This window comes from Diospyros lotus, chromosome 2, assembly GCF_014633365.1.
Source record: "Diospyros lotus cultivar Yz01 chromosome 2, ASM1463336v1, whole genome shotgun sequence".
Classification (NCBI taxonomy): Eukaryota; Viridiplantae; Streptophyta; class Magnoliopsida; order Ericales; family Ebenaceae; genus Diospyros; species Diospyros lotus.
Window position 1 is genome coordinate 28,798,442 of NC_068339.1, and position 19,125 is coordinate 28,817,566.

The 19,125-nt window shown below is 34.9% G+C and overlaps 1 protein-coding gene across 2 annotated transcripts; it reads left to right on the plus strand.

The window, feature by feature from the left end:
• Nucleotides 1–13,347: 13,347 nt before the first annotated feature.
• On the plus strand, nucleotides 13,348–16,917 carry LOC127793813 (tyrosine-protein phosphatase DSP1-like). Of its 2 annotated transcripts, none has more exons than XM_052324551.1 (5): nucleotides 13,348–13,807; nucleotides 13,895–13,988; nucleotides 15,756–15,813; nucleotides 15,894–15,943; nucleotides 16,026–16,917. In XM_052324551.1, the coding sequence occupies exons 1-5, from the start codon at nucleotides 13,578–13,580 to the stop codon at nucleotides 16,209–16,211; spliced, it is 618 nt and encodes a 205-aa protein (XP_052180511.1). In that variant the 5' UTR covers nucleotides 13,348–13,577; the 3' UTR covers nucleotides 16,212–16,917. The 2 variants fall into 2 exon arrangements, with proteins under 2 accessions (XP_052180511.1, XP_052180512.1); XM_052324552.1 differs by having other exon boundaries at nucleotides 15,894–15,937; nucleotides 16,026–16,914.
• The last annotated feature ends 2,208 nt before the right edge of the window (nucleotides 16,918–19,125 follow it).

Below are 19,125 nucleotides of genomic sequence, written 5' to 3' on the forward strand. Positions count from 1 at the left end.
TGAGACAATCCTAAAATGCATTTAAGTCGTGATGTGGCAAATATGAGGATTTGATGTTGCCTTATGGTTTGACCAATGCACCAGTTGCATTTGTGGATCTAGTAAGCCAAGTATCTAAAGTCTTATCTAGACAAATTTGTTTATTGGTGACATATTCCTTGAATAAAGATAAGTATGAGGAACATTTGACGATGATGTTGGGCACTCTTAGGGAGCACCAACTGTACGCTAAATGTGGGTTTTGGCGATCCTGAGTGACATTTTCAGGAGCATCATGATGAATTTTATACCAAGATTTGCTTGCTAGGTCACAACAATTGTAGAGGAAATGATGAAAGCGTGAGGCTCCATGTCTGCAAACATGAAATCATAATTGATTGTCATATGTACCATGAGGTTGGGAGTTCAGCAAGATCAAGTGTCCTAATCAAATAGGTTTTTGGAAGAGGATTCAAAGATGGGTACATGAGATTTGTAGATTAGGGATGTAAATGAAAGAAGTGCAAAAAGTAATAGAAAAAGGGATAATTACGGCTCTCGGTGACGGGATTAAAGGTTATAGCATAAGGATAACACCATAAGTGTATGGCATGTAACAACGGATCTGAGCCTAGGGACTAATGCAGAAAAATGGTGATGAGCTCATGATGATTATCAGAGCAGCATGGTTAGCACAGTTGGAGGACTATGGGCTGGCTCGCGGCAAGGGTGTAAGACTCCTGGGTCAAAGCGACACAGTAGACTACGAAGACGGTCAGATGCCAAAGTTTGAGTAGCACCGTGGTTGTTATGTGTGGACTAGAGTCCAAGTCCCAAGGGACCAGATCATTGTGATGGGATCCCTACATGAATGGTTGGAAGCTTTGGAGATGACCTAACCTAAATATTTGTTATGTTGACTATAACTGTCAAGAGAGAGATGAGAACATGTAATCTTGGTCGAAGAAATAGTGGTAGATCTGACAAAGAGGCTACCAACTAGTGTGACCAAGGTGACAAAGGGATTCTTTGGAATAGCTGCATCCATGACAGGACTCATGAGGAGAGTCAAGTGAGAATGGTTTACTAGATGCTAGGAGAGCTTTCAAGAGCTCAAAGGCAGGTTTACCACAACACTTATTTTGGTAATACCTAGTGGGCATGGAGGTTATGTTGTTATACTAATGCCTCGAAGGTAGGTTTGGGTTGCGTGTTAATGCAACATGGATGAGTGATTGCATATGAGTTACGTTTGTTGAAGAGGCACAAAATGAACTACCTGACGCAAGACTTGGAGCTAGTAACTGTGGTATGTGCTCTTAAGCTATAGAGACACTACATGTACGATGAGACATTCGATGTGTTCACGAACCACAAAGAGCCTAAGGTATGTGTTCTAGTAGAAGGAGTTAAACATGAGGCAACGACGATAGAAGGAGTTCCTCAAGGACTATGATAGGATTATTTTGTATCACTCGGGGTATGGCAATGAGGAACTTGATGCTTTGAGTAGGAATGTGCCAACTTTTGTGACTTGGTGGATAGCCGTGAGTGGCAGTTGTTGGAGGCTTTTTAGTCTACTGACTGTGAGTGTAGTGCTAAGGGAATCGTCCATTCTTATCACTAGCCTAGTAGTTTAGCTGGATCTGGTGAACAAGATACATGGGGTATATGTGGTTGACAAGTGTATGCGGATAGATGAGCATGGTCAGCCTAAGATTTTGATTTTTGAGATGCAGGATGGCATTCTCAGGTTTTGGGATAGGATATGGGTGCCTAACCTTTGAGAATTGAGGCAAAAAGATTCTAAATGAGGCCCACAGGACTTGATATGCAATGCACCTGGGAGCCATGAAGATGTATTAAGATCTTTGGGAGATCTACTGGTAGCTGGGGATAGAGGCTAGTGTGGTTGGGGGGGGGGGTGACACAATGTGATATGTGCCAAAGAGTCAAGATTGAACATCAAAGACCAGCAGGGTTAATTAAACCCTTAAATGTTCCTAAATGGAAATGGACTTTGTGTCGAGATTTTTGAGGAATCGGATGAATAATGAGGTGAGTTAAGTCGTAATGAACCAACTCACATAATCAGTATGCTCTTTACCTAATGGGTAAGTTGGCACAGGAGTTTGCAAAATGGTACATGAGAGATAATCGAGCTCTATGATATATCAGTGAGTATACTCTTAGGTCAGAACACGAGGTTCATAGCAAAATTCGGGTAAAGATAATTGAGCTAGAAGATATTTTAGGCTATCTAGAATCACCCAAACGAATCTTGGATCATTGCGACCAAGTTTTGAGGAATAAAGTAACTATTTTGGTAAAGATTCAGTGGAGAAATTGCTCAAAAGATAAAGCGACATAGGAGCTTGAGGATATAATTAAGAAGAAATATCCCTAGTTGTTATGGAAATGGAAATAGAATAGAGAATTCTTGCAAATTCCTGAAAGTTTTTGTAAGTAGAGAGATAGTTATAGATGATATATTCACAGAATGAACCCATGGAGGGGAATAAATGATTTTGGGTTATGTGTGACTACTTGTGAAGAGCTACAATAGGAAATTCTGTGAGAAACACGTTATACCTTGTAAGTGTTAGGCATGTGGTGAATGCAAATTAGGATAAACAATATGTGTTTGAGGTATTTAGGTGATGATATTACTAGCAGTTAAGGGTAGTATCTACCGACTTGAAGAAAAAAAAACCAATGGCAATATTTGGTTTAGGCATGATCATTTGAAGTAAGGTAATAAGCAGTGTTTTGCCTTAGTTACTTGATTAGTCAGGTGAGAATTTTGAGGACGAAATTTCTTTAAGAATGGGTGGATGTAATACTCAGGAATTTTTTGAGGACTTAAGTGTAATTTCTATAAGCTTAAGTGTAATTTTTATTGGGCGTAAGTGAAATTTTTCAAAACTTTGGGGCTAAAGTGTTATTTCTCAAAGTTATGGGTGACCAAGTATAATTTTTTGAAACTTGAGAGCTTGAGGAAGAGGGCCAAAGTGTCAAAGAACAAAAGATGAAAGACCAAACAGCAAATGGCAGTGTGAAACCTGCCATGCTCATAGTCGCAAAAATCACCGACGGGGAGGTTGTATCTCAACCAGTCGAGGCTACCTAGGGCCATCTTGGTCTTGGAGTGCAAGGCATAGCCGTGATTGGCTGAAGGTGTGGCAAAAAATGGCTATAAATAGTTGGAAGGAGACAAGGATTTTTACCAAGTTTTAGTTGTGTGAACTGAGAGATTTGGGAGAAATTGTGAGGTGTTAATAGAGGTCTTTTACTCTCGAGGCAACAAGGATAAATTTTGGACATTTTGATGAGTTTTGAAGGTGTTTTGAGGAGGTTATGAAGCTTGGCCATAAAGTCACGAGTCACCAGAGTCAGGCATTAAACGGCTAAAACGAAGGTGCTCGGCCAGTTATTTCGAGCCAAAGATGGTTTCATGGGGTTCGGAAGGTCGAGTAGGCCAAGAGAGGGAGAAGAAACCAAAGAAAATGGAGCAAAAACCAGTTGTCGATGGTGAAGGAATGGACAGAGAAGACAACCGACCTTCGGGCGCATGGCAGTGCGTGGAAGGTAAGAAAATAAGGGGAAAAAAACGAAAGAGAAAAAAAAATGTGGAAAAATTCTAGAAAATTTTGGAAAATTAGAAAATGTTGTTTTATTGATATTCCAGAAATTCTAGCCAGGAAATATACCTAGGCATGTGTTTCGAGGCAAGGCACGTATACCGAGTTAGCTGATAAGCTTGAACAAGGTGAGTGGTTTTCCCCAAAAATTTATACGTGATATATTTTGCCTAAATTAAGCATGATTTTCACGAGGGTTGTCAAATTGCATGCAATTTACATACATCATGTCATATCTACACATTTTTATTGCATCGATAACTGAGATGTTTTCATTTTGTATGATATTGTTGGCATATCAATACTTGTGTTGGGGTGGGATGTAACCCTCGTAGTGTAGTCGCATTTCCCCAACTGGTGTTGTCGGATACCACATGAGTCTCTCGTGCCGACTCTAGAATACAGGTCAAAGCTACACTAGGGTGTCTATTTATTCATGTCTTTGCATCACTTATTCATGAAATTTATTTGAACCTTCACATAGAAGATTCATCTTCTAATATTGAACTTTTGTCCCTGGAATATTCAACGTTTTAAGCTAGATGAGTTGGCAAAAAGGTAAAGGGATTGCTGAAGTCTAATCGTGTTGGCAGTCGTGTGATAGGTCTTACGTCGGGGCTAGGACAAGTTGTTTCAGTTATTTTATGTTTAATATGTTGGATGGATATTGTAATATTGTGGTTGTTGAACGATTTTGTATGGATTTACTTTCTTTGAAATTATAATATTCAATTAAGTTTCAATTTTGCTTTCGCTAATGATTGGTTATCATTCCTTAGTTTATCATTGGAAATGTTAAATGTGTATATGTTAGGGATTTTCAAATATGGTGCTCATGGCATTAAGTAATGGTTCTCATATTGAGGAAATTGTGATGTATTTATGGAAATTTTTATATTAAAAAAATCATTTGTGATGAAAGAAAAAGAAAATTCTAGCATAGTGACATGCCCTATGAAGGTTACATCAAGGCATTCTATTGTTTTACCATCTATTGGGCCTCATGTGCCCATTGCCTGTCTAGGGTTATCCTTTGAAATCTCGTATCTCTGCGCATCTAAAACAATAAATTATTAGTATGATCATCAAACTATCAAAGAAAATAAAGCAACAATAAGAAAAGGAAAAGGGGCAGGGTGAGCAACCTTAGGGTCCGTCTCCCCTTCACACCCTCCCTCCTCTTTTCCTGCCACATCCTCATCCCCCGTAATATCTACCTCTTTGTCATCATTCTCATCTCCCTCACTTTCTTCCTCTTCTTCGCTATCCTCTAACAAAGAGGATGATGAGGACGCGACTGCTTGAGACTCAATTGGTTTCAATGGACTAGCATCATTGTCCCCTTCAACAACCATCCATCCCGCCATTATAAGATGCTTGTCAACTGTTAAGTCAGACAAAAGCATTAGACCCCTTAGGCCAGTTTATTAACCATATTCTAGTGTTCCCTCACCAGCGATTTCACGTCCGACCACTCACATTTTGCACTCCTCATTTCCTCAGTGTGCTAAGATCATAATAACCTCCAACATACCAAGGGCGAACTAACCACCAGCCATGCACCTAATTTCAAAATCATCTAGTTTCTGAGGGTCATCCTTAAATAGCCTAGTCTTAATAAGCATCCTCTAGATGGACACAAATTCCTTCTCCTTCTGCATGGACCGAACACAGTAAAAGTAGTGCAATAAAGAGGTGGTGGGTTCCATTCCATGCTCCTTACATAGATTAAAAGATCCAGTTAGCACAACCCAACCATTTGGATGCAACTAGGTCGACACAAGCCTCTCCTCATCCAAAAATTGCATCCCAAAAGAGTGCAGTGTAATCCTAAGTCTCGCCAATAAACTATCTAAATATATCGTTACTCCTCCTCCTTTAATAATAGCTGTAAGCTCCCTGGCCTTAGGACCCTTGGTCACCACAACAGAGGAATGCGAAAAGACCGCACAAAGCCTTCATCAATTTTGCCTCTTAAAATCGAGGTTTGTATCTGCGGGGAGATAGTAATTTCAGTAGGGGTTGTGAGAACACTACAAAAAAATCGGCATTTAGAAGCGATTTTTTTTCGCTAAGTCAACTGTCGCAGAGGGTTTAGCGGTGGTTTTCAGCAACCGCTGGAATAACCGTCGCTAATTATATTTTTTGCGACGGTTTTAAAAACTAGCGCAAAATAAGTGATTTAACGGCGGTTGCAAAAAATTTAAAAAAAAAAAAAATTTAATTTTAGCGACGGTTTCAAAACCGCCGCAAAAATTAATAAAAAAAATTATCGCAAAAATTAATAAAAAAATAAATTTTTAATTTTAGCAGTGGTTTCAAAACCGCCGCTAAAATTAAAAATTTTACTTTTTAATTACCCGTGTGGGCCAGCCCAGCTCGCGCTCGGCCATCCAACCCCCGCCCAACCCTTTGCCGCCACGTGGCAATGCTGGAAATTAAATCCCAGCACCTTCCCCCTCCCCAAGTTTCGAACCCAGGACCCTTAGTGCACACACGCGCGCACGCGAACCATTTGATCTGCGAAACACCCCTTGACATATATGGACATATATATATATATTATATACTAATCTAACAACTAATTTTTAGAATTATATTTTATATTTTTTAATATATATTAATAATATTTATTAATTGATTATTCTTTAAAAGAATAATAGAATAAATTAAAAATAAATTAATTGAGTTAAATTAAATAAATTAATTGATTAAAAATAAAAAAGAAGATTTTATATATTTTTTAAAACTTATTAATAAAATTAAATTTATTTTTATTTTTTAAATTAGATTTTTAATGAATTTTGCTATTAATTTAAATGCAATTTTAAATTTATTTTAAAGATTTTATATTTATTTTTATTAATTTAATTTTTAATTATTTTCTTAAGAAAAATTTGATTTTTTAATGAAAATAATGAATTTTAATATTTAAGATTTTTATTTAATTTTAATTTTGAATTATTTAATTTTTTTGAATTTAGCGACAGTTTTTCAAAAATCACCGCTAAATTTAATTTTTTTTTTGAATTTTGTGGCGGTTTTTGAAAACCGCTGCAAATCTTATTTTATTTTTAATATTGAATTATTTAATTTTTTAAATTTAGCGGCGATTTTTCAAAAATCACTGCTAAATTTAATTTTTTTTTTTGAATTTTGCTGCGATTTTGAAAATCGCCGCAAATGTTAATTTAATTTTAATTTTGAATTATTTTTTTTGAATTTAGCGGCGATTTTCGAAAACCACTGCTAAATTTAATTTTTTAATGAATTTTGCGGCGATTTTTGAAAATCGCCACAAATATTATTTTATTTTTAATTTTGAATTTTTTTTTGAATTTAGTGGTGATTTCTTAAAAACCGTCGCGAAATTGAATTTAATTTTTTAATTATTTAATTATTTTTTAAATTTAGCGACGGTGTTTTGGAAACCGCCGCAAAATTAAATGTTTTACTAAATTTTGCCGCAGTTTTATGAAACCGCCGCAAAATTTTAAAAAAATCGTTGCAAAAATCATATTTTGCGGCGATTTCAAAACCGCCGCAAAATACCATGTTTTGCGACGGTTTTTAAAACCGCCGCAAAAAAATCGCTGCAGAAAATCATTTTTTTTGTAATGGAAAGCTTTTTTTACCTCAGAATGTTTGTTTTTTGAAGAGCAAAAGAGTCTTCCAGAGGATCAAAATCTCCGAGGACCCAAGAGTAGCGAAAAGTTTTCGAGGTGGTCAAGAGAGTCTTCAGGTGCTCCAGATGATTCTAGCTCTTCAGGGGAGAAATGTGGCCCATTAGAGACTATCTCATATTTATAGTCTGAGCTATCGAAAGTATAAGAGTTACTAAATCCCTCGGAGACTTTTCCTTAATGAGTTATATTCAGCACCCTTATTTTTTACTTTTCTCTTCGCCTTTTAGCCCAAGGTAAGGGTAGAGAGCTATTATTATGGGGTGCCCTAAAAATTTTCTAAGTTATAAGAAGTATCCTGCTGAGTCCAAAGACCTCAGAGAGTCTTTGAGGTGATAGTCCCTTGGGGCCTCCAAAGAGTCCCAGGAATAGTTTGGTCTTCTCATCTACACATCCCGAAAACTAAGAGTCTCCTAGGCACAAGTTACCTAGTGGCCTTGAAGAGCTCTTTGGGACCACCCAGAGACATTCATCAAGGTACTTTCACCCCCAAAGCTTTCTTTAAGCCCTTTGGTGTCACCCAATGCATCTCCCGAAAGAGTTTGAGGACTCATCTATGGACCTCACCAAATGTCAATAAATACTTGTCTCTTCCATGGCAAACAAACCTTTTTGGACCCTTAATCTATCTCACTCTAAGACTTACCCAAAAGACCTTTTCCTACATTACCATTTGAGACATTGGAAGACCCCATAAGACTCAGCAAAAACACATCTTCATATTTTTGCACGATCATCACGGATTACATTGTTTGACTTAGACATTGGAAGGCTCGCGTGGTGAGTTCCCCCATGCCTTTCTGACGTCCTTTGTGATTACAGACTTAATCAAGGCATTAATCCCTGAAGACCCACCAATGGTTTTCCTCAGAGACCCTTCGAGACCATTCTCTCCTTGGGCCCCCAAAGACTCTCCCAGGGCTAGTGACACCAAGGATCCCGAAGACCCATCTGGGTCCCTAAAGTAGCCACCTCCCAAGGCGGTCAATCAAGCTCCGACCCAGTTGACCTTGCTAGCGACATCTCGAAAATAAAATCAAGCTCTCCCGGTCTCGTTGAGGGACTCTACTTTGGTTATTCTCAAAATAAATAAATTTAATTGTTGTAGTTTAACAATAACACTAGCATTAGGGCACTAACACTAATAATCACCCACATGCACTAATGCTAATTTACATGCTACTATTGCATCGTCGCTTGGTATCTAATATATATCTTCTCAAGATGATGATCCAGCTTTGTTTACATCAATGCTTTTGTTAGTGGGTCTGCAACATTCTCTAATGATGCAATCTTCTACAACTACACATCACGACGTGCTACAATCTCTCGAATGATGTGGAAGTGTTGATTTATATGTTTAAACTTTTGGTGAGACCTAGGTTCCTTGGCCTATGCAATAGCCCCAATGTTGTTGCAATGCAGGGGTATCGACAACTCAATGGATAGAACCACTTCTAGTTCAACAACGAACTTTTTCATTCAAACAACTTGTTTTGTAACATCACATACAAGAACATATTTGGCTTCTATGGTGGAATCCACAATTATATTCTATTTGGAACTTTTCTAGCTAACTATTCTACCATTACTAATAAAAACAAACCCTGATGTAGACTTTCTATCATCAATGTCAGATTAAAAATGTGAATTAGTGAACTTGTCAACATGGAGATCACCTTCTTCATATACTAGAACCCTATCCTTAGTCATTTTCAAATATTTCAGGGTATGTTTCACAATGATCCAGTGATCCTTACACTACAAAAAAATCAACATTTAGCAGCGGTTTTTTTTGCATTTTGCAGGCAGTTTTTTTGCATTTTGCAATGGTTCACGTAATTTAGCGGCGATTTTAAAAATCGCCGCTAAATCAAGCGTCATGAAGCATTTAGCGACAGTTTTCAGCAATCGCTGGAATAACTGCCGCTAAGTAACATTTTTTGCAGCGATTTAAAAACCACTGCTAAATATGTGATTTAGCGACGATTTTTAAAATATTTAGCGACGGTTTCAAAACCACCGCTAAAATAAAAAAATTAATTTTTAAATTTTAGCGAGCTCGGCCGCGCGCTGGCCTGTAACCCTTCCCCTCTCCAAGTTTCGATCCCCAGACCTAGAAATTAATTGCAGCCCTTTCCCTCCCCAAGTTTTGATCCCCAGACCTCCCCTGCGTGCATGCATGCGTGAACCGCTTGATTTGCCAAGCACCTTTGTATTATGTGCACACATATAATTTATATACTAATACAATCATTATTTTATAGAATTATATTTTATATATTTTAATACAAATTAAAAAACATTAATTAATTCATTATTTTTTTAAATAATAAAGGAATAAATTAAAAATAAATTAATTGAGTTAAATTAAACAAATTAATTCATTAAAAAATAAAAAAAAGATTTTATATATTTTTTAAAAATTATTAAAATTTTGCTAAATTTATTTTTATTTTTTTAATTAAATTTTTTAATGAATTTTGTGATTAATTTAAATTAAATTTTAAATTTATTTTTAAGATTTTATATTTTTATTAATTTAATTTTTAATTATTTTCTTAAGGAATTTTTAATTTTTTAATGAATTTACGACAAATGTTAACTTAATTTTAATATTAAATTATTTAATTATTCTTTAAATTTAGCTGGCAATTCTTAAAAATCGTCGCAATTATTAATTTAATTTTAATTTTTAATTTTATTCTTTAATTTTAATTATTTTATTATTTAATTATTTTTGAATTTAGCGACGGTTTTGAAAATCGTCGCCAATATTGATTTAATTTTAAATTTTTTATTATTTAATTATTTTTGAATTTAGCAGCAGTTTTTGAAAATCGCCGCGAATATTGATTTGATTTTAATTTTTTAATTTCATTCTTTTAATTTTGATTATTTTATTATTTAATTACTTTTGAATTTAGCGATGTTTTTTTAAAATCGTCGCGAATATTGATTTAATTTTAATTTTAAATTATTTAATTATTTTTGAACTTATCGCCGCTAAATTAAAATTTTTAACGAATTTTGCAGCGATTTTAAAAAATCGCCATGAAATTTAATTTAATTTTTTAATTATTTTGTTAATTTAGCGGCGGTTTTTAAAATCGCCGCAAAATTAAATGTCTTAGTGAACTATGCGACGGTTTTTGGAAACCGCTGCAAAATGTAAAAAAAACCGCCACAAAAAACGTTTTTTGCGGCGGTTTGCAAACCGCCGCAAAATACGATGTTTTGCAACGATTTTCTGAACCGCTGCAAAAAAATCGCCGCAAAAAATTATTTTTTTTGTAGTGTTACCTAGAGCAGACTAATATCAGCTAGTAACATTTACTGCATAAGCGATATCAAAGTTGGTGCATAGCATAACATACATGAGATTTTCTACAACCGAAGCATAAGGAATCCTCTCTATGCACACTCTCTCTCTCTCTCTCTAGGAGTCTTGGGAGACATCCCTCTATAGAGATAAATTTCTTGTCAAACAGGTATTAAACCTTTCTTGAAATTCTTCTTACTAAACTTTTTTAACATCTTTTTTATGTACAGTATTTGAGAAAGACCTATCAATCTCCCCACTCTATTTTTATATATGCATATCCCCAAATTTTTAAAAAGTCACCTCTTCCAAATTTTTCATAGAAAATTTATTAGACAACCATACTTTAATTGATATTCATGTACAAGATAAAATATTTTTTAACAAAATACTTATACTAAGATTTTAGAGATAAAAAATAAAATAAAAATTATTTAAAATCATGTGGAAGTTTGAAGGAATTGGGACACATCTCGACCCATTTTCTGATGCAGATTTTCTAGGATAAATTATTAAAAAAATAACCAAAATTTACTTCTTTTTTTTTTTATTTTAGACATAATTTTTAATCTTTTTAATAAGCACGTCTAATTACTATCCAATTTAAGTTAGACCACAGTTTGCTTTTGTTATTATTTTCGATTAATTGATGAAATGATAGGTTATGTTAGATGGCTTGATTAATATAAAATAACATAACTTGGGCAATTAATTTTAGGTGAGTTCTTCTCACTTTATCAACCAAGTTATTTAGCATAAATTATGTTGATAATAATTAATAATAAAATATGATGACAATAAATCACTTGGGATAATATAGACGGTTCAACACATGTGTTTAAGAGTTTAGAATACCACGAGATTTTTGGATTCAATTCTTCTTCCGTGTTGGACTATGTAATTGAATGTGTCTATCTAAGATGTTAAGTCTTAGTCTTCAGTTTGCGTTGAATTTGTCTGTTATCCAGGTTAGGATATAGACAAACTATGAGATTTAAATAGGGTGTGATAATTTGGCTCGAAAGTCTTCTATGTACTAGAAACCCCTCCAGTTTCTCACGTTACAAGAAAAACAAAAGTATATATAGTTAGAAAGAATAAACAATTTTAAATAAAAATTCATTATGTAACATTTGATAGTTTTAGGGTATTTTTTAATTTATAAATAAAATGAGTTGTAGCATAGTTGTAAAGTCATGTGAGAAATGAATGATTATTTAGAAATGATTTAGGTGATTTTTTTTTGTGTTTTAGTTTTAAATTTTGAGTTTTGAATTTTTTTTTTCAATTTTGTGTTTTAAGTATTTGTTTTGAGATTTTTGAAAATGAGTTTTTTTTTGTCATTCTAAAAAATTATTTCTCAAAACAAAAAGCTAGAAAATATGTTTGCTTTGAAATTTTAAAAAACTGTTTCTTTTTTTATTATGATATTTTATTAAATAAATTTAATTATTAAATAATAAAATTAACTCTTTTTAACAAAATTCTACTATTAAAGTAAAATAATAAATTTAATTAATAAATTACTAACATACATCTTAATAATAATTTATATTAAATTATACACTTAATAATATAATATATGTTATCTTATATTTTTAATTATAATATTGATATACTATATTTTTTAAAATTTAAATAAATATATAATTTTATTTTCAAAATTTAATAATAAATTTTTTAATTATTTTTTCTCTTCTTTTCTTTTTTTTTCTTTTTTCACTTTTCTTTTTCTCCAGCACCCTGCATCTTCTCCGGCGCCAACGACCACCGTTGATCGAAGATTTACACAATCAAACCCTACTATTAGAATCTTTAAGCTAATGGGGTTAACATATACAAAAATAGACCAGATTTAACAATTGAAATTTTATAGATTTAATATTTAATTTTCGGCCACAAACTCAAAACAACATTGCCAGTCGCCACTAGCCATCGTGGCCAGTGATTTTCGGCAATCAAAGCTAACCACTCGACACCCAAAAGCCCATCGACTAACATACTCAAAAATCAACAAGATCCAACGATCAAATCTCCTTAGATATAATGACAGATGGTGATCGAGAGAAGAGAGGAAAGAGGATAGACCAGCAAGATCGAATGGTGGGGGTGGTTGATGGCGGCTCGTGACGGTGACAAAAATGGCAGGCGTGGTCGATAGCAGCTCGTGACTGTGACAGAGATGGCGGGGCGCAGTCGAGAGAAGAGAGGAGACATGAGGGAAGATTGAATGGCGAAGAGGAGGGGGACGGGCGAGGGTGGCTTTCAACTATGGCGGGTGAGGTCGACGGCGGCTCATGGCAATGACGGAAATGGCGGGTGCAATATTTGGTCGAGACTTGAGAGAGAGAGAGAAAGAGAAAGATATGCGAGATTGGAGAGTTGGGAGGGGCATTGTGTTTTCACTGAAAACACCCAAATGTTGTTTTGGGTCTTTTTTATAATTTTTTTATATTTTAAAATATATTTAAAAAAAAAGATAATGTATTTTTAGTATTTTAAAAAATTAAAAATTCAAAACTGTTTAAAAACAGAAAGAGAACAAACTCTTAAATTTGTTGAGGAGGTTAATTTTTATTTTCTACACAAAATATGTAAAAAATATTATTTTATTAACATAATTTTATAATAATAATAATAATAATAATAATAATAGATAGACAGATAGACAGATGTATCCAAATTTGAAATCATAGACTGGTTGTTGTTGCGTGGACGTGGAGTTTCATATTTGCTTTTCTGACCTCTTCCCAAATCAAACGGACTTGACGGACCCGTCTCCTCGAGTAACTATTGCGATCTCAATCACGCCAATTAACCCTTTCCGCGAATTAAATCCTTCCTTCTGATTCATAGACTCACTCAGTTGAATCTTTCTATCTATCTACATATATATATATATATATCAATTAAGGTATATACTAGTGCAGGACATTTTGGCGCGAACCCCCTATGAAGGTAGACAACTTCGATGGTGCGATGTGCCAAGCCACCGAAGCCACGGTGCCTGCTGGCCGGGATTCCTCTCCCCCGGCCGATGGCGATGAGGCTGAGGGAACCGTACATAAGCTATTGGTGCCGCCTCTCAACTTTGCCATGGTTGATTTCGGCGTCTTCAGGTCTGGTTTCCCTGAAACTGCCAACTTTGCCTTCTTGGAAACCCTAGGTCTCCGTTCAGTCATGTGAGTGCGCGCTTCTCTTGCTTTTTCGATAGTAATTGTGTTTCTAGTTTGGTTCTGAGTCGTGAGAGTTCAGTGATTTGGTTGTAGATATCTCTGCCCTGAACCATACCCTGAACCGAACCTGGAATTTCTCAAATCGAACGGAATTCGGATTTTTCAGTTCGGTATCGACAGTGGCAAGGTTCTGCTTCAGTTTTATTATAATTAAATTGATGAATGCGCCTACATGTTTCCACTTTACATGTCCGATTTTGTTGATATTTCCCGTTTCCGGCGAAACTTACGAAGTGACTTATCTGATGATATTGGATTCTGAGTTTTTAACTGTTCGACTAGGATTTCATGTTCTTAAGTGGAGGTGCTTCTTTATCTAAATTTGGGGGTGGATTGATAGGAATCTTGATGTTGCTCCCTTGAATTCCATGTATTAAGAATAGTGATTGCCGGTAATCTATTACTGGAGGATTTGGATTAAGGTGATAATGGAAATGAACTGAGTTTAAAATAATGCTTCTGAATACACGCTAGTGTGCTACAGTTCTTCTCATTCATCAACTTGTTCAGTGCGAATCCTGTATTTTAACATACCAAAGCTGATATTTGGTCACGTTGATGATTCTTATATCAGTTCATATAGGAGCTGAATTTCTTTTTCTTGACATCTATTTCAGAAAGAAAAACAAACTTAGTTTTATTTTATTTCTTTGAAATTGATTATCAAATCTAGATCCAAATTATTTCTTGGAAAATGAGACAGGAAAGTGTAAAAAGAAGTTGTCTGAATGTATGAGAAGCAATGTGTTTGAATACATATTGAAAAGAAAAAAAAGAAAAAGAAATGAACAACCATAATGTGTCTAAATGTAGGTGGCAGAAAGCAGATTGTGAATGTTAGACTGAAGAATTTGCACTTGCTTTCTCTCAATTTAGAACATGCAGTGCAGGATGCTAATTGTGTCTCGATTTCTAACAACCATTCTGATTGAAAGATGACTCCATGTAATGACATAATTGCTTATTTGTTTTTCATACCCAAAGCTCTTTCGTCTACGCCACTTTGATCCTATATCTTGGTTAAATATACACAATTCTATACCATCAGACTGACCTGGCAGTACTGTATATGAAGAAAGCATGGGATGAAGTCTCATTCTTATGTATCTGGATTTAAAATGTGAAGGGGTAGTTGACATTTCATAACGTGCTAGGAACCCACCAATGGACACATTGGTAATAGTGGCTTCATATTCCTGCAATGTTTCCTCCTATATATGCTCTTCTTTCTTTGTCACTTCCTGATAAGTTCTTTTAAAATACATTTTTGTCCTATGTTTTTCTCTAAAAATGTGTGGCCAGACAGGATATCTAATCTGAGAAATGTGTAAACCCTGAGAGGCTTGGTGTAGCAGAAGCATGATAATTTCCTTTTGTACCCCAATGATTCCTTGAAATTTCATTAGGATCAGTTCTTTGCTGTATGAAATTTTGGCAACACGGATTCAGCTTTCATACAAATTCCTATGCTGTCACATATTGCAATTTTGTCTTAAGTTGAAAACAATGCTAGCGTTCAGCGTTCAGAGAGCACGTATCTATGTTTTTTCAATATGCCTTCCATTGCTTAGCAGTGTTCGTCCCAGGTGTGCGTTCAGACAACGTCTGAGAGAAGGTAATAGGAGGGTTCAAATCATCTTTTGTAAACATTTCAGTCTCTCAGGCAATAGGAGGGTTCCAATCACCTTGTGTAAACATTTCAGTCCCAGATTGTGAAGTTGTTACATTGATATGTGTGTTTGGAATTCCTAGTCTTTAGATATTGTGCTTGTAACTTGTGGTCCTAGTTAATCCATAGTTTTCTAAAATGCAGCTGGATGGTTGAAATGAACTGAGTTTTTCATATTCACCAACATATATGCTATATATTATTTATGAGCACTATGATTGACAGGAGCCTTTTGTAGACATTCCAGAAGGCAAAGTTCGTGAAGCATTAAAAGTAATCCTTGGTATGGCATCGCTGTAACTTTTGAAATATATATGATGCTTTAGTATTTGCTACTTCTGTAGCTAAATGTTCTCTGGGCAGATGTTAACAACCGTCCACTCCTAATTCATTGCAAAAGAGGAAAGGTGATGGTATTACCTCCTCTTTAGTTTCCTCATATAGAGAAGTGTTATGGATATGGCACCAAACTGTGTCTGTTTTCATGCTGTGCAGCACCGAACTGGCTGTGTTGTGGGATGCCTAAGAAAAACACAGAGGTGGTGCTTGTCTTCGATCTTTGAGGAGTACCAGCGGTTCGCTGCTGACAAAACTAGAGTATCAGATCAGACGTTTATGGAGTTGTTTGACATTTCAGGCTTTGGGAAGGTGCCGACCGCATTTTCATGTTCAAAGAATTGAAAAGGTACTAGCCTTGTCAATGGCATGCCCCAGGTGTGCTTTTCTTCTTCTTTGCTCACGTTGTCCTCGGAGTGTGGAGTTAATCCTGCCTTGAGATAGTTGACCAGTAACGGAAATGCATATTAGATTTTGGATTTTGGTGGCTTTCTGCCTGTACAAATGAAAATCATGTGCTGAAATTCAACTTTCATCTTTGTGTTCCGATGTGCCTTTTTTGTTTTTTTGCTGGCACTAGAGTAGAGTTTGTCCTTTCTTATAACATTATCGCTCCCTTAATTTTGCCCTTTCCTCACTTTTCTCTTAACTCTTTTGACTTTTGGGGTGATAGAAAGTTGCTTGAAGAACTGAAGAAACTAGTAGACGAAGTTATTGCTATTTAATGGGGGTAACTTGATCTACTACACACACACACACAAGAAGTTATGTTCATTTTCAGCAAGTCCATATTCGTCATTGGGGCTGTAAATTCTAGCATTTGGTGTATTAAGTAGGAGGAGCACTGCAAATTTTTGTGTTTAATTCCTAAGTAAGGGAAGAAGTGTGGTGGTGTTATTCAATTCACCGGGAATTTTAATTACTGCAGACTCTATATCACATTGGCAAACTAGGTGCTTTATTGTGTTGCTAATATCGGTTATCATTATTATTTGTATGGAACCATTAGAAATCGCTATAAAGATGATAGTTTAGAAAATATAAGCTATTTAATTGATTATTTATAAGTGATTAAATCTAACACTAATTCCAGTATATAAAATTCTGATGATTTTTCACATAATTTTTATTATTTTATGCTCTTGATTCTTATCCCCTCCAACTCATGGGATGTGCTATGGCAGAATGCGAAAATAATTTTCAATAAATTTTTGAGAGTTCCCATACATGAATTCATTATAGTAAGAATAATAAAATCATCAAGTTTGAGGAGCTATTGTTGGTTTATTTTTATAATAAAAAGTCGTCATTTTATTCCTTTATTTAACAATAGAAGTGTCTCAAACTATTTCTTAAATGTCAAAGAGTTTTCTTACAATTTCACTAAATGTTAAGGGTGTTGTTTGCAATTTACCCTTATTATTAATGTGTTTTGTGCGGGTATGAGTGAATTTCATGGAGAAATCTAGAGGCAAGAAAAAGAGTGGTGGTGTTGACCAAAAACAAGGAGGAGGAGGAGCTAACATTTAAAGGACATTCATTGATGAATTTATTAGATTAAAAAATGTAGTGACGTGACAGTTATATGCTATTTTTGATTATTTTAATAAATAATAAATAATAAATATTAAAGTTATTAAATTCAAATAAAATTTAACTGGGTGAGCTTGGTGAATTAACAAGTTTCTAAAATTTTTCCAACCATCAAACCCCAAACGCTAACGGTGGAGTTGCTTTGGACTGCTCTATTAATTTTGTGGAGAAGCTTAGAAAGATGAAGAAGGAAACACAAGATTTGAGAAGAAAGGGAGGGAAAGGAAAGGATTACATATGTTGGTGGTGCTCTTGAAGGAAGACTATGGTAATTAATGCCCTCAAATTAATAGAATAGAGCATCCTGATCTTGTTGTGTAACGTTTGTTTGATTGATGCAAATGAAGTCTACATTCCTTCCTTAATTATTTTGTGGGTAGACAGACAATTAAAGGCCAATGAAATTTATCCTCAGATCTGTCGACCTTTGAAATTAGTTTGAGATTGTTAATTTGTTCCCCTTCCCCACCCCCCGTTGCCAACTAATTATGCATAGGCTTATATTATATGCTAATTATATGATTGTGAGGCCGTAGATCACGTGACAGTGGGTGGGGGTAGGCCTTGCCCTATCACTTATATTTTTCTGTTTGATTCCCTGGAATTAAGGATTAACCGGCACGCATGGTTGAAATATTAATTAACCAGCTGGCTTTGTGTTTTCTTACTGTAAATGATGAAAAGCAAAAAAAAAAAAAAAAAAACAGGGGTGTCCATTGTTTTGTTATCTTGGACTTGTTCAACCATGTATAGCAACTGCTCCTTTGTGATTGGAAGCTACCAAATTAGAATTTTGAAAATAGTCTTTGTATAAAGAAGTAAAGGTAAGGTTTTTTTTTTTTTTTTTTGTAAATGAGACTTTTATTAAATAAAAAAAAGAGGATACAATAGCCATCGTAGGATATGCCCCAATCAACAAGACATGACAAGAAAAAACTATCGACATAAAGAGATTATAAGGGCACTGCCACAGAAAGTAGGACGTAACCAGAGCCTCACAAAGAAACAAATAGATTCAAACACAAAACACCATGAGCCGGACAATCAAAACGAATTGTCATTCCTCACAACATAAATAAAATAGAATTTAGAATGATTGAGGAAAGGAAGTCACCAAAGAGTCATTCCTGACCTACAACGACTGAGGAAAGGATAGGGCATGGCTTGATGAACAAAACAAGAAATGTAACGATCCATTATTGGGTTTAGAATTTTAGAATGATGTATTAACTTATTTTAGTTATTATATAAGTTGAGCAAATTTGATTCTTAATGTTGAAATAGATCTATGGGCTTGTATGTATGGGTTTAAATTAAATGGATGGGATAATGAGTTGGGCTTCAATTTATTTAAGGCAAGTGGGCTAAGAGTTGGGCTTGGGCCTTTAAGGAAATAGAAGATGGGCCATTTATTTGGGCTTAAGCCCAATACAAAAAAATAAAAATAAATAAATAAATAAACACCCACCATCTACGCATCATTACTTCCCAACCCCCCTTTCTTTTTCTTCTTTCACCTTTTCTTTCACTTCTTCTTTATTGTTTTTCACTCCCTCTTTTTACTTCTCCTTTCTTCTTTCACTCCTCCTTTTACTTCTTCTTTTTCCTTTTACTCCTACTTTCTTCTTTCACTTCTTTTTTTTACACCTTCTTTTTCTTCCTCTTT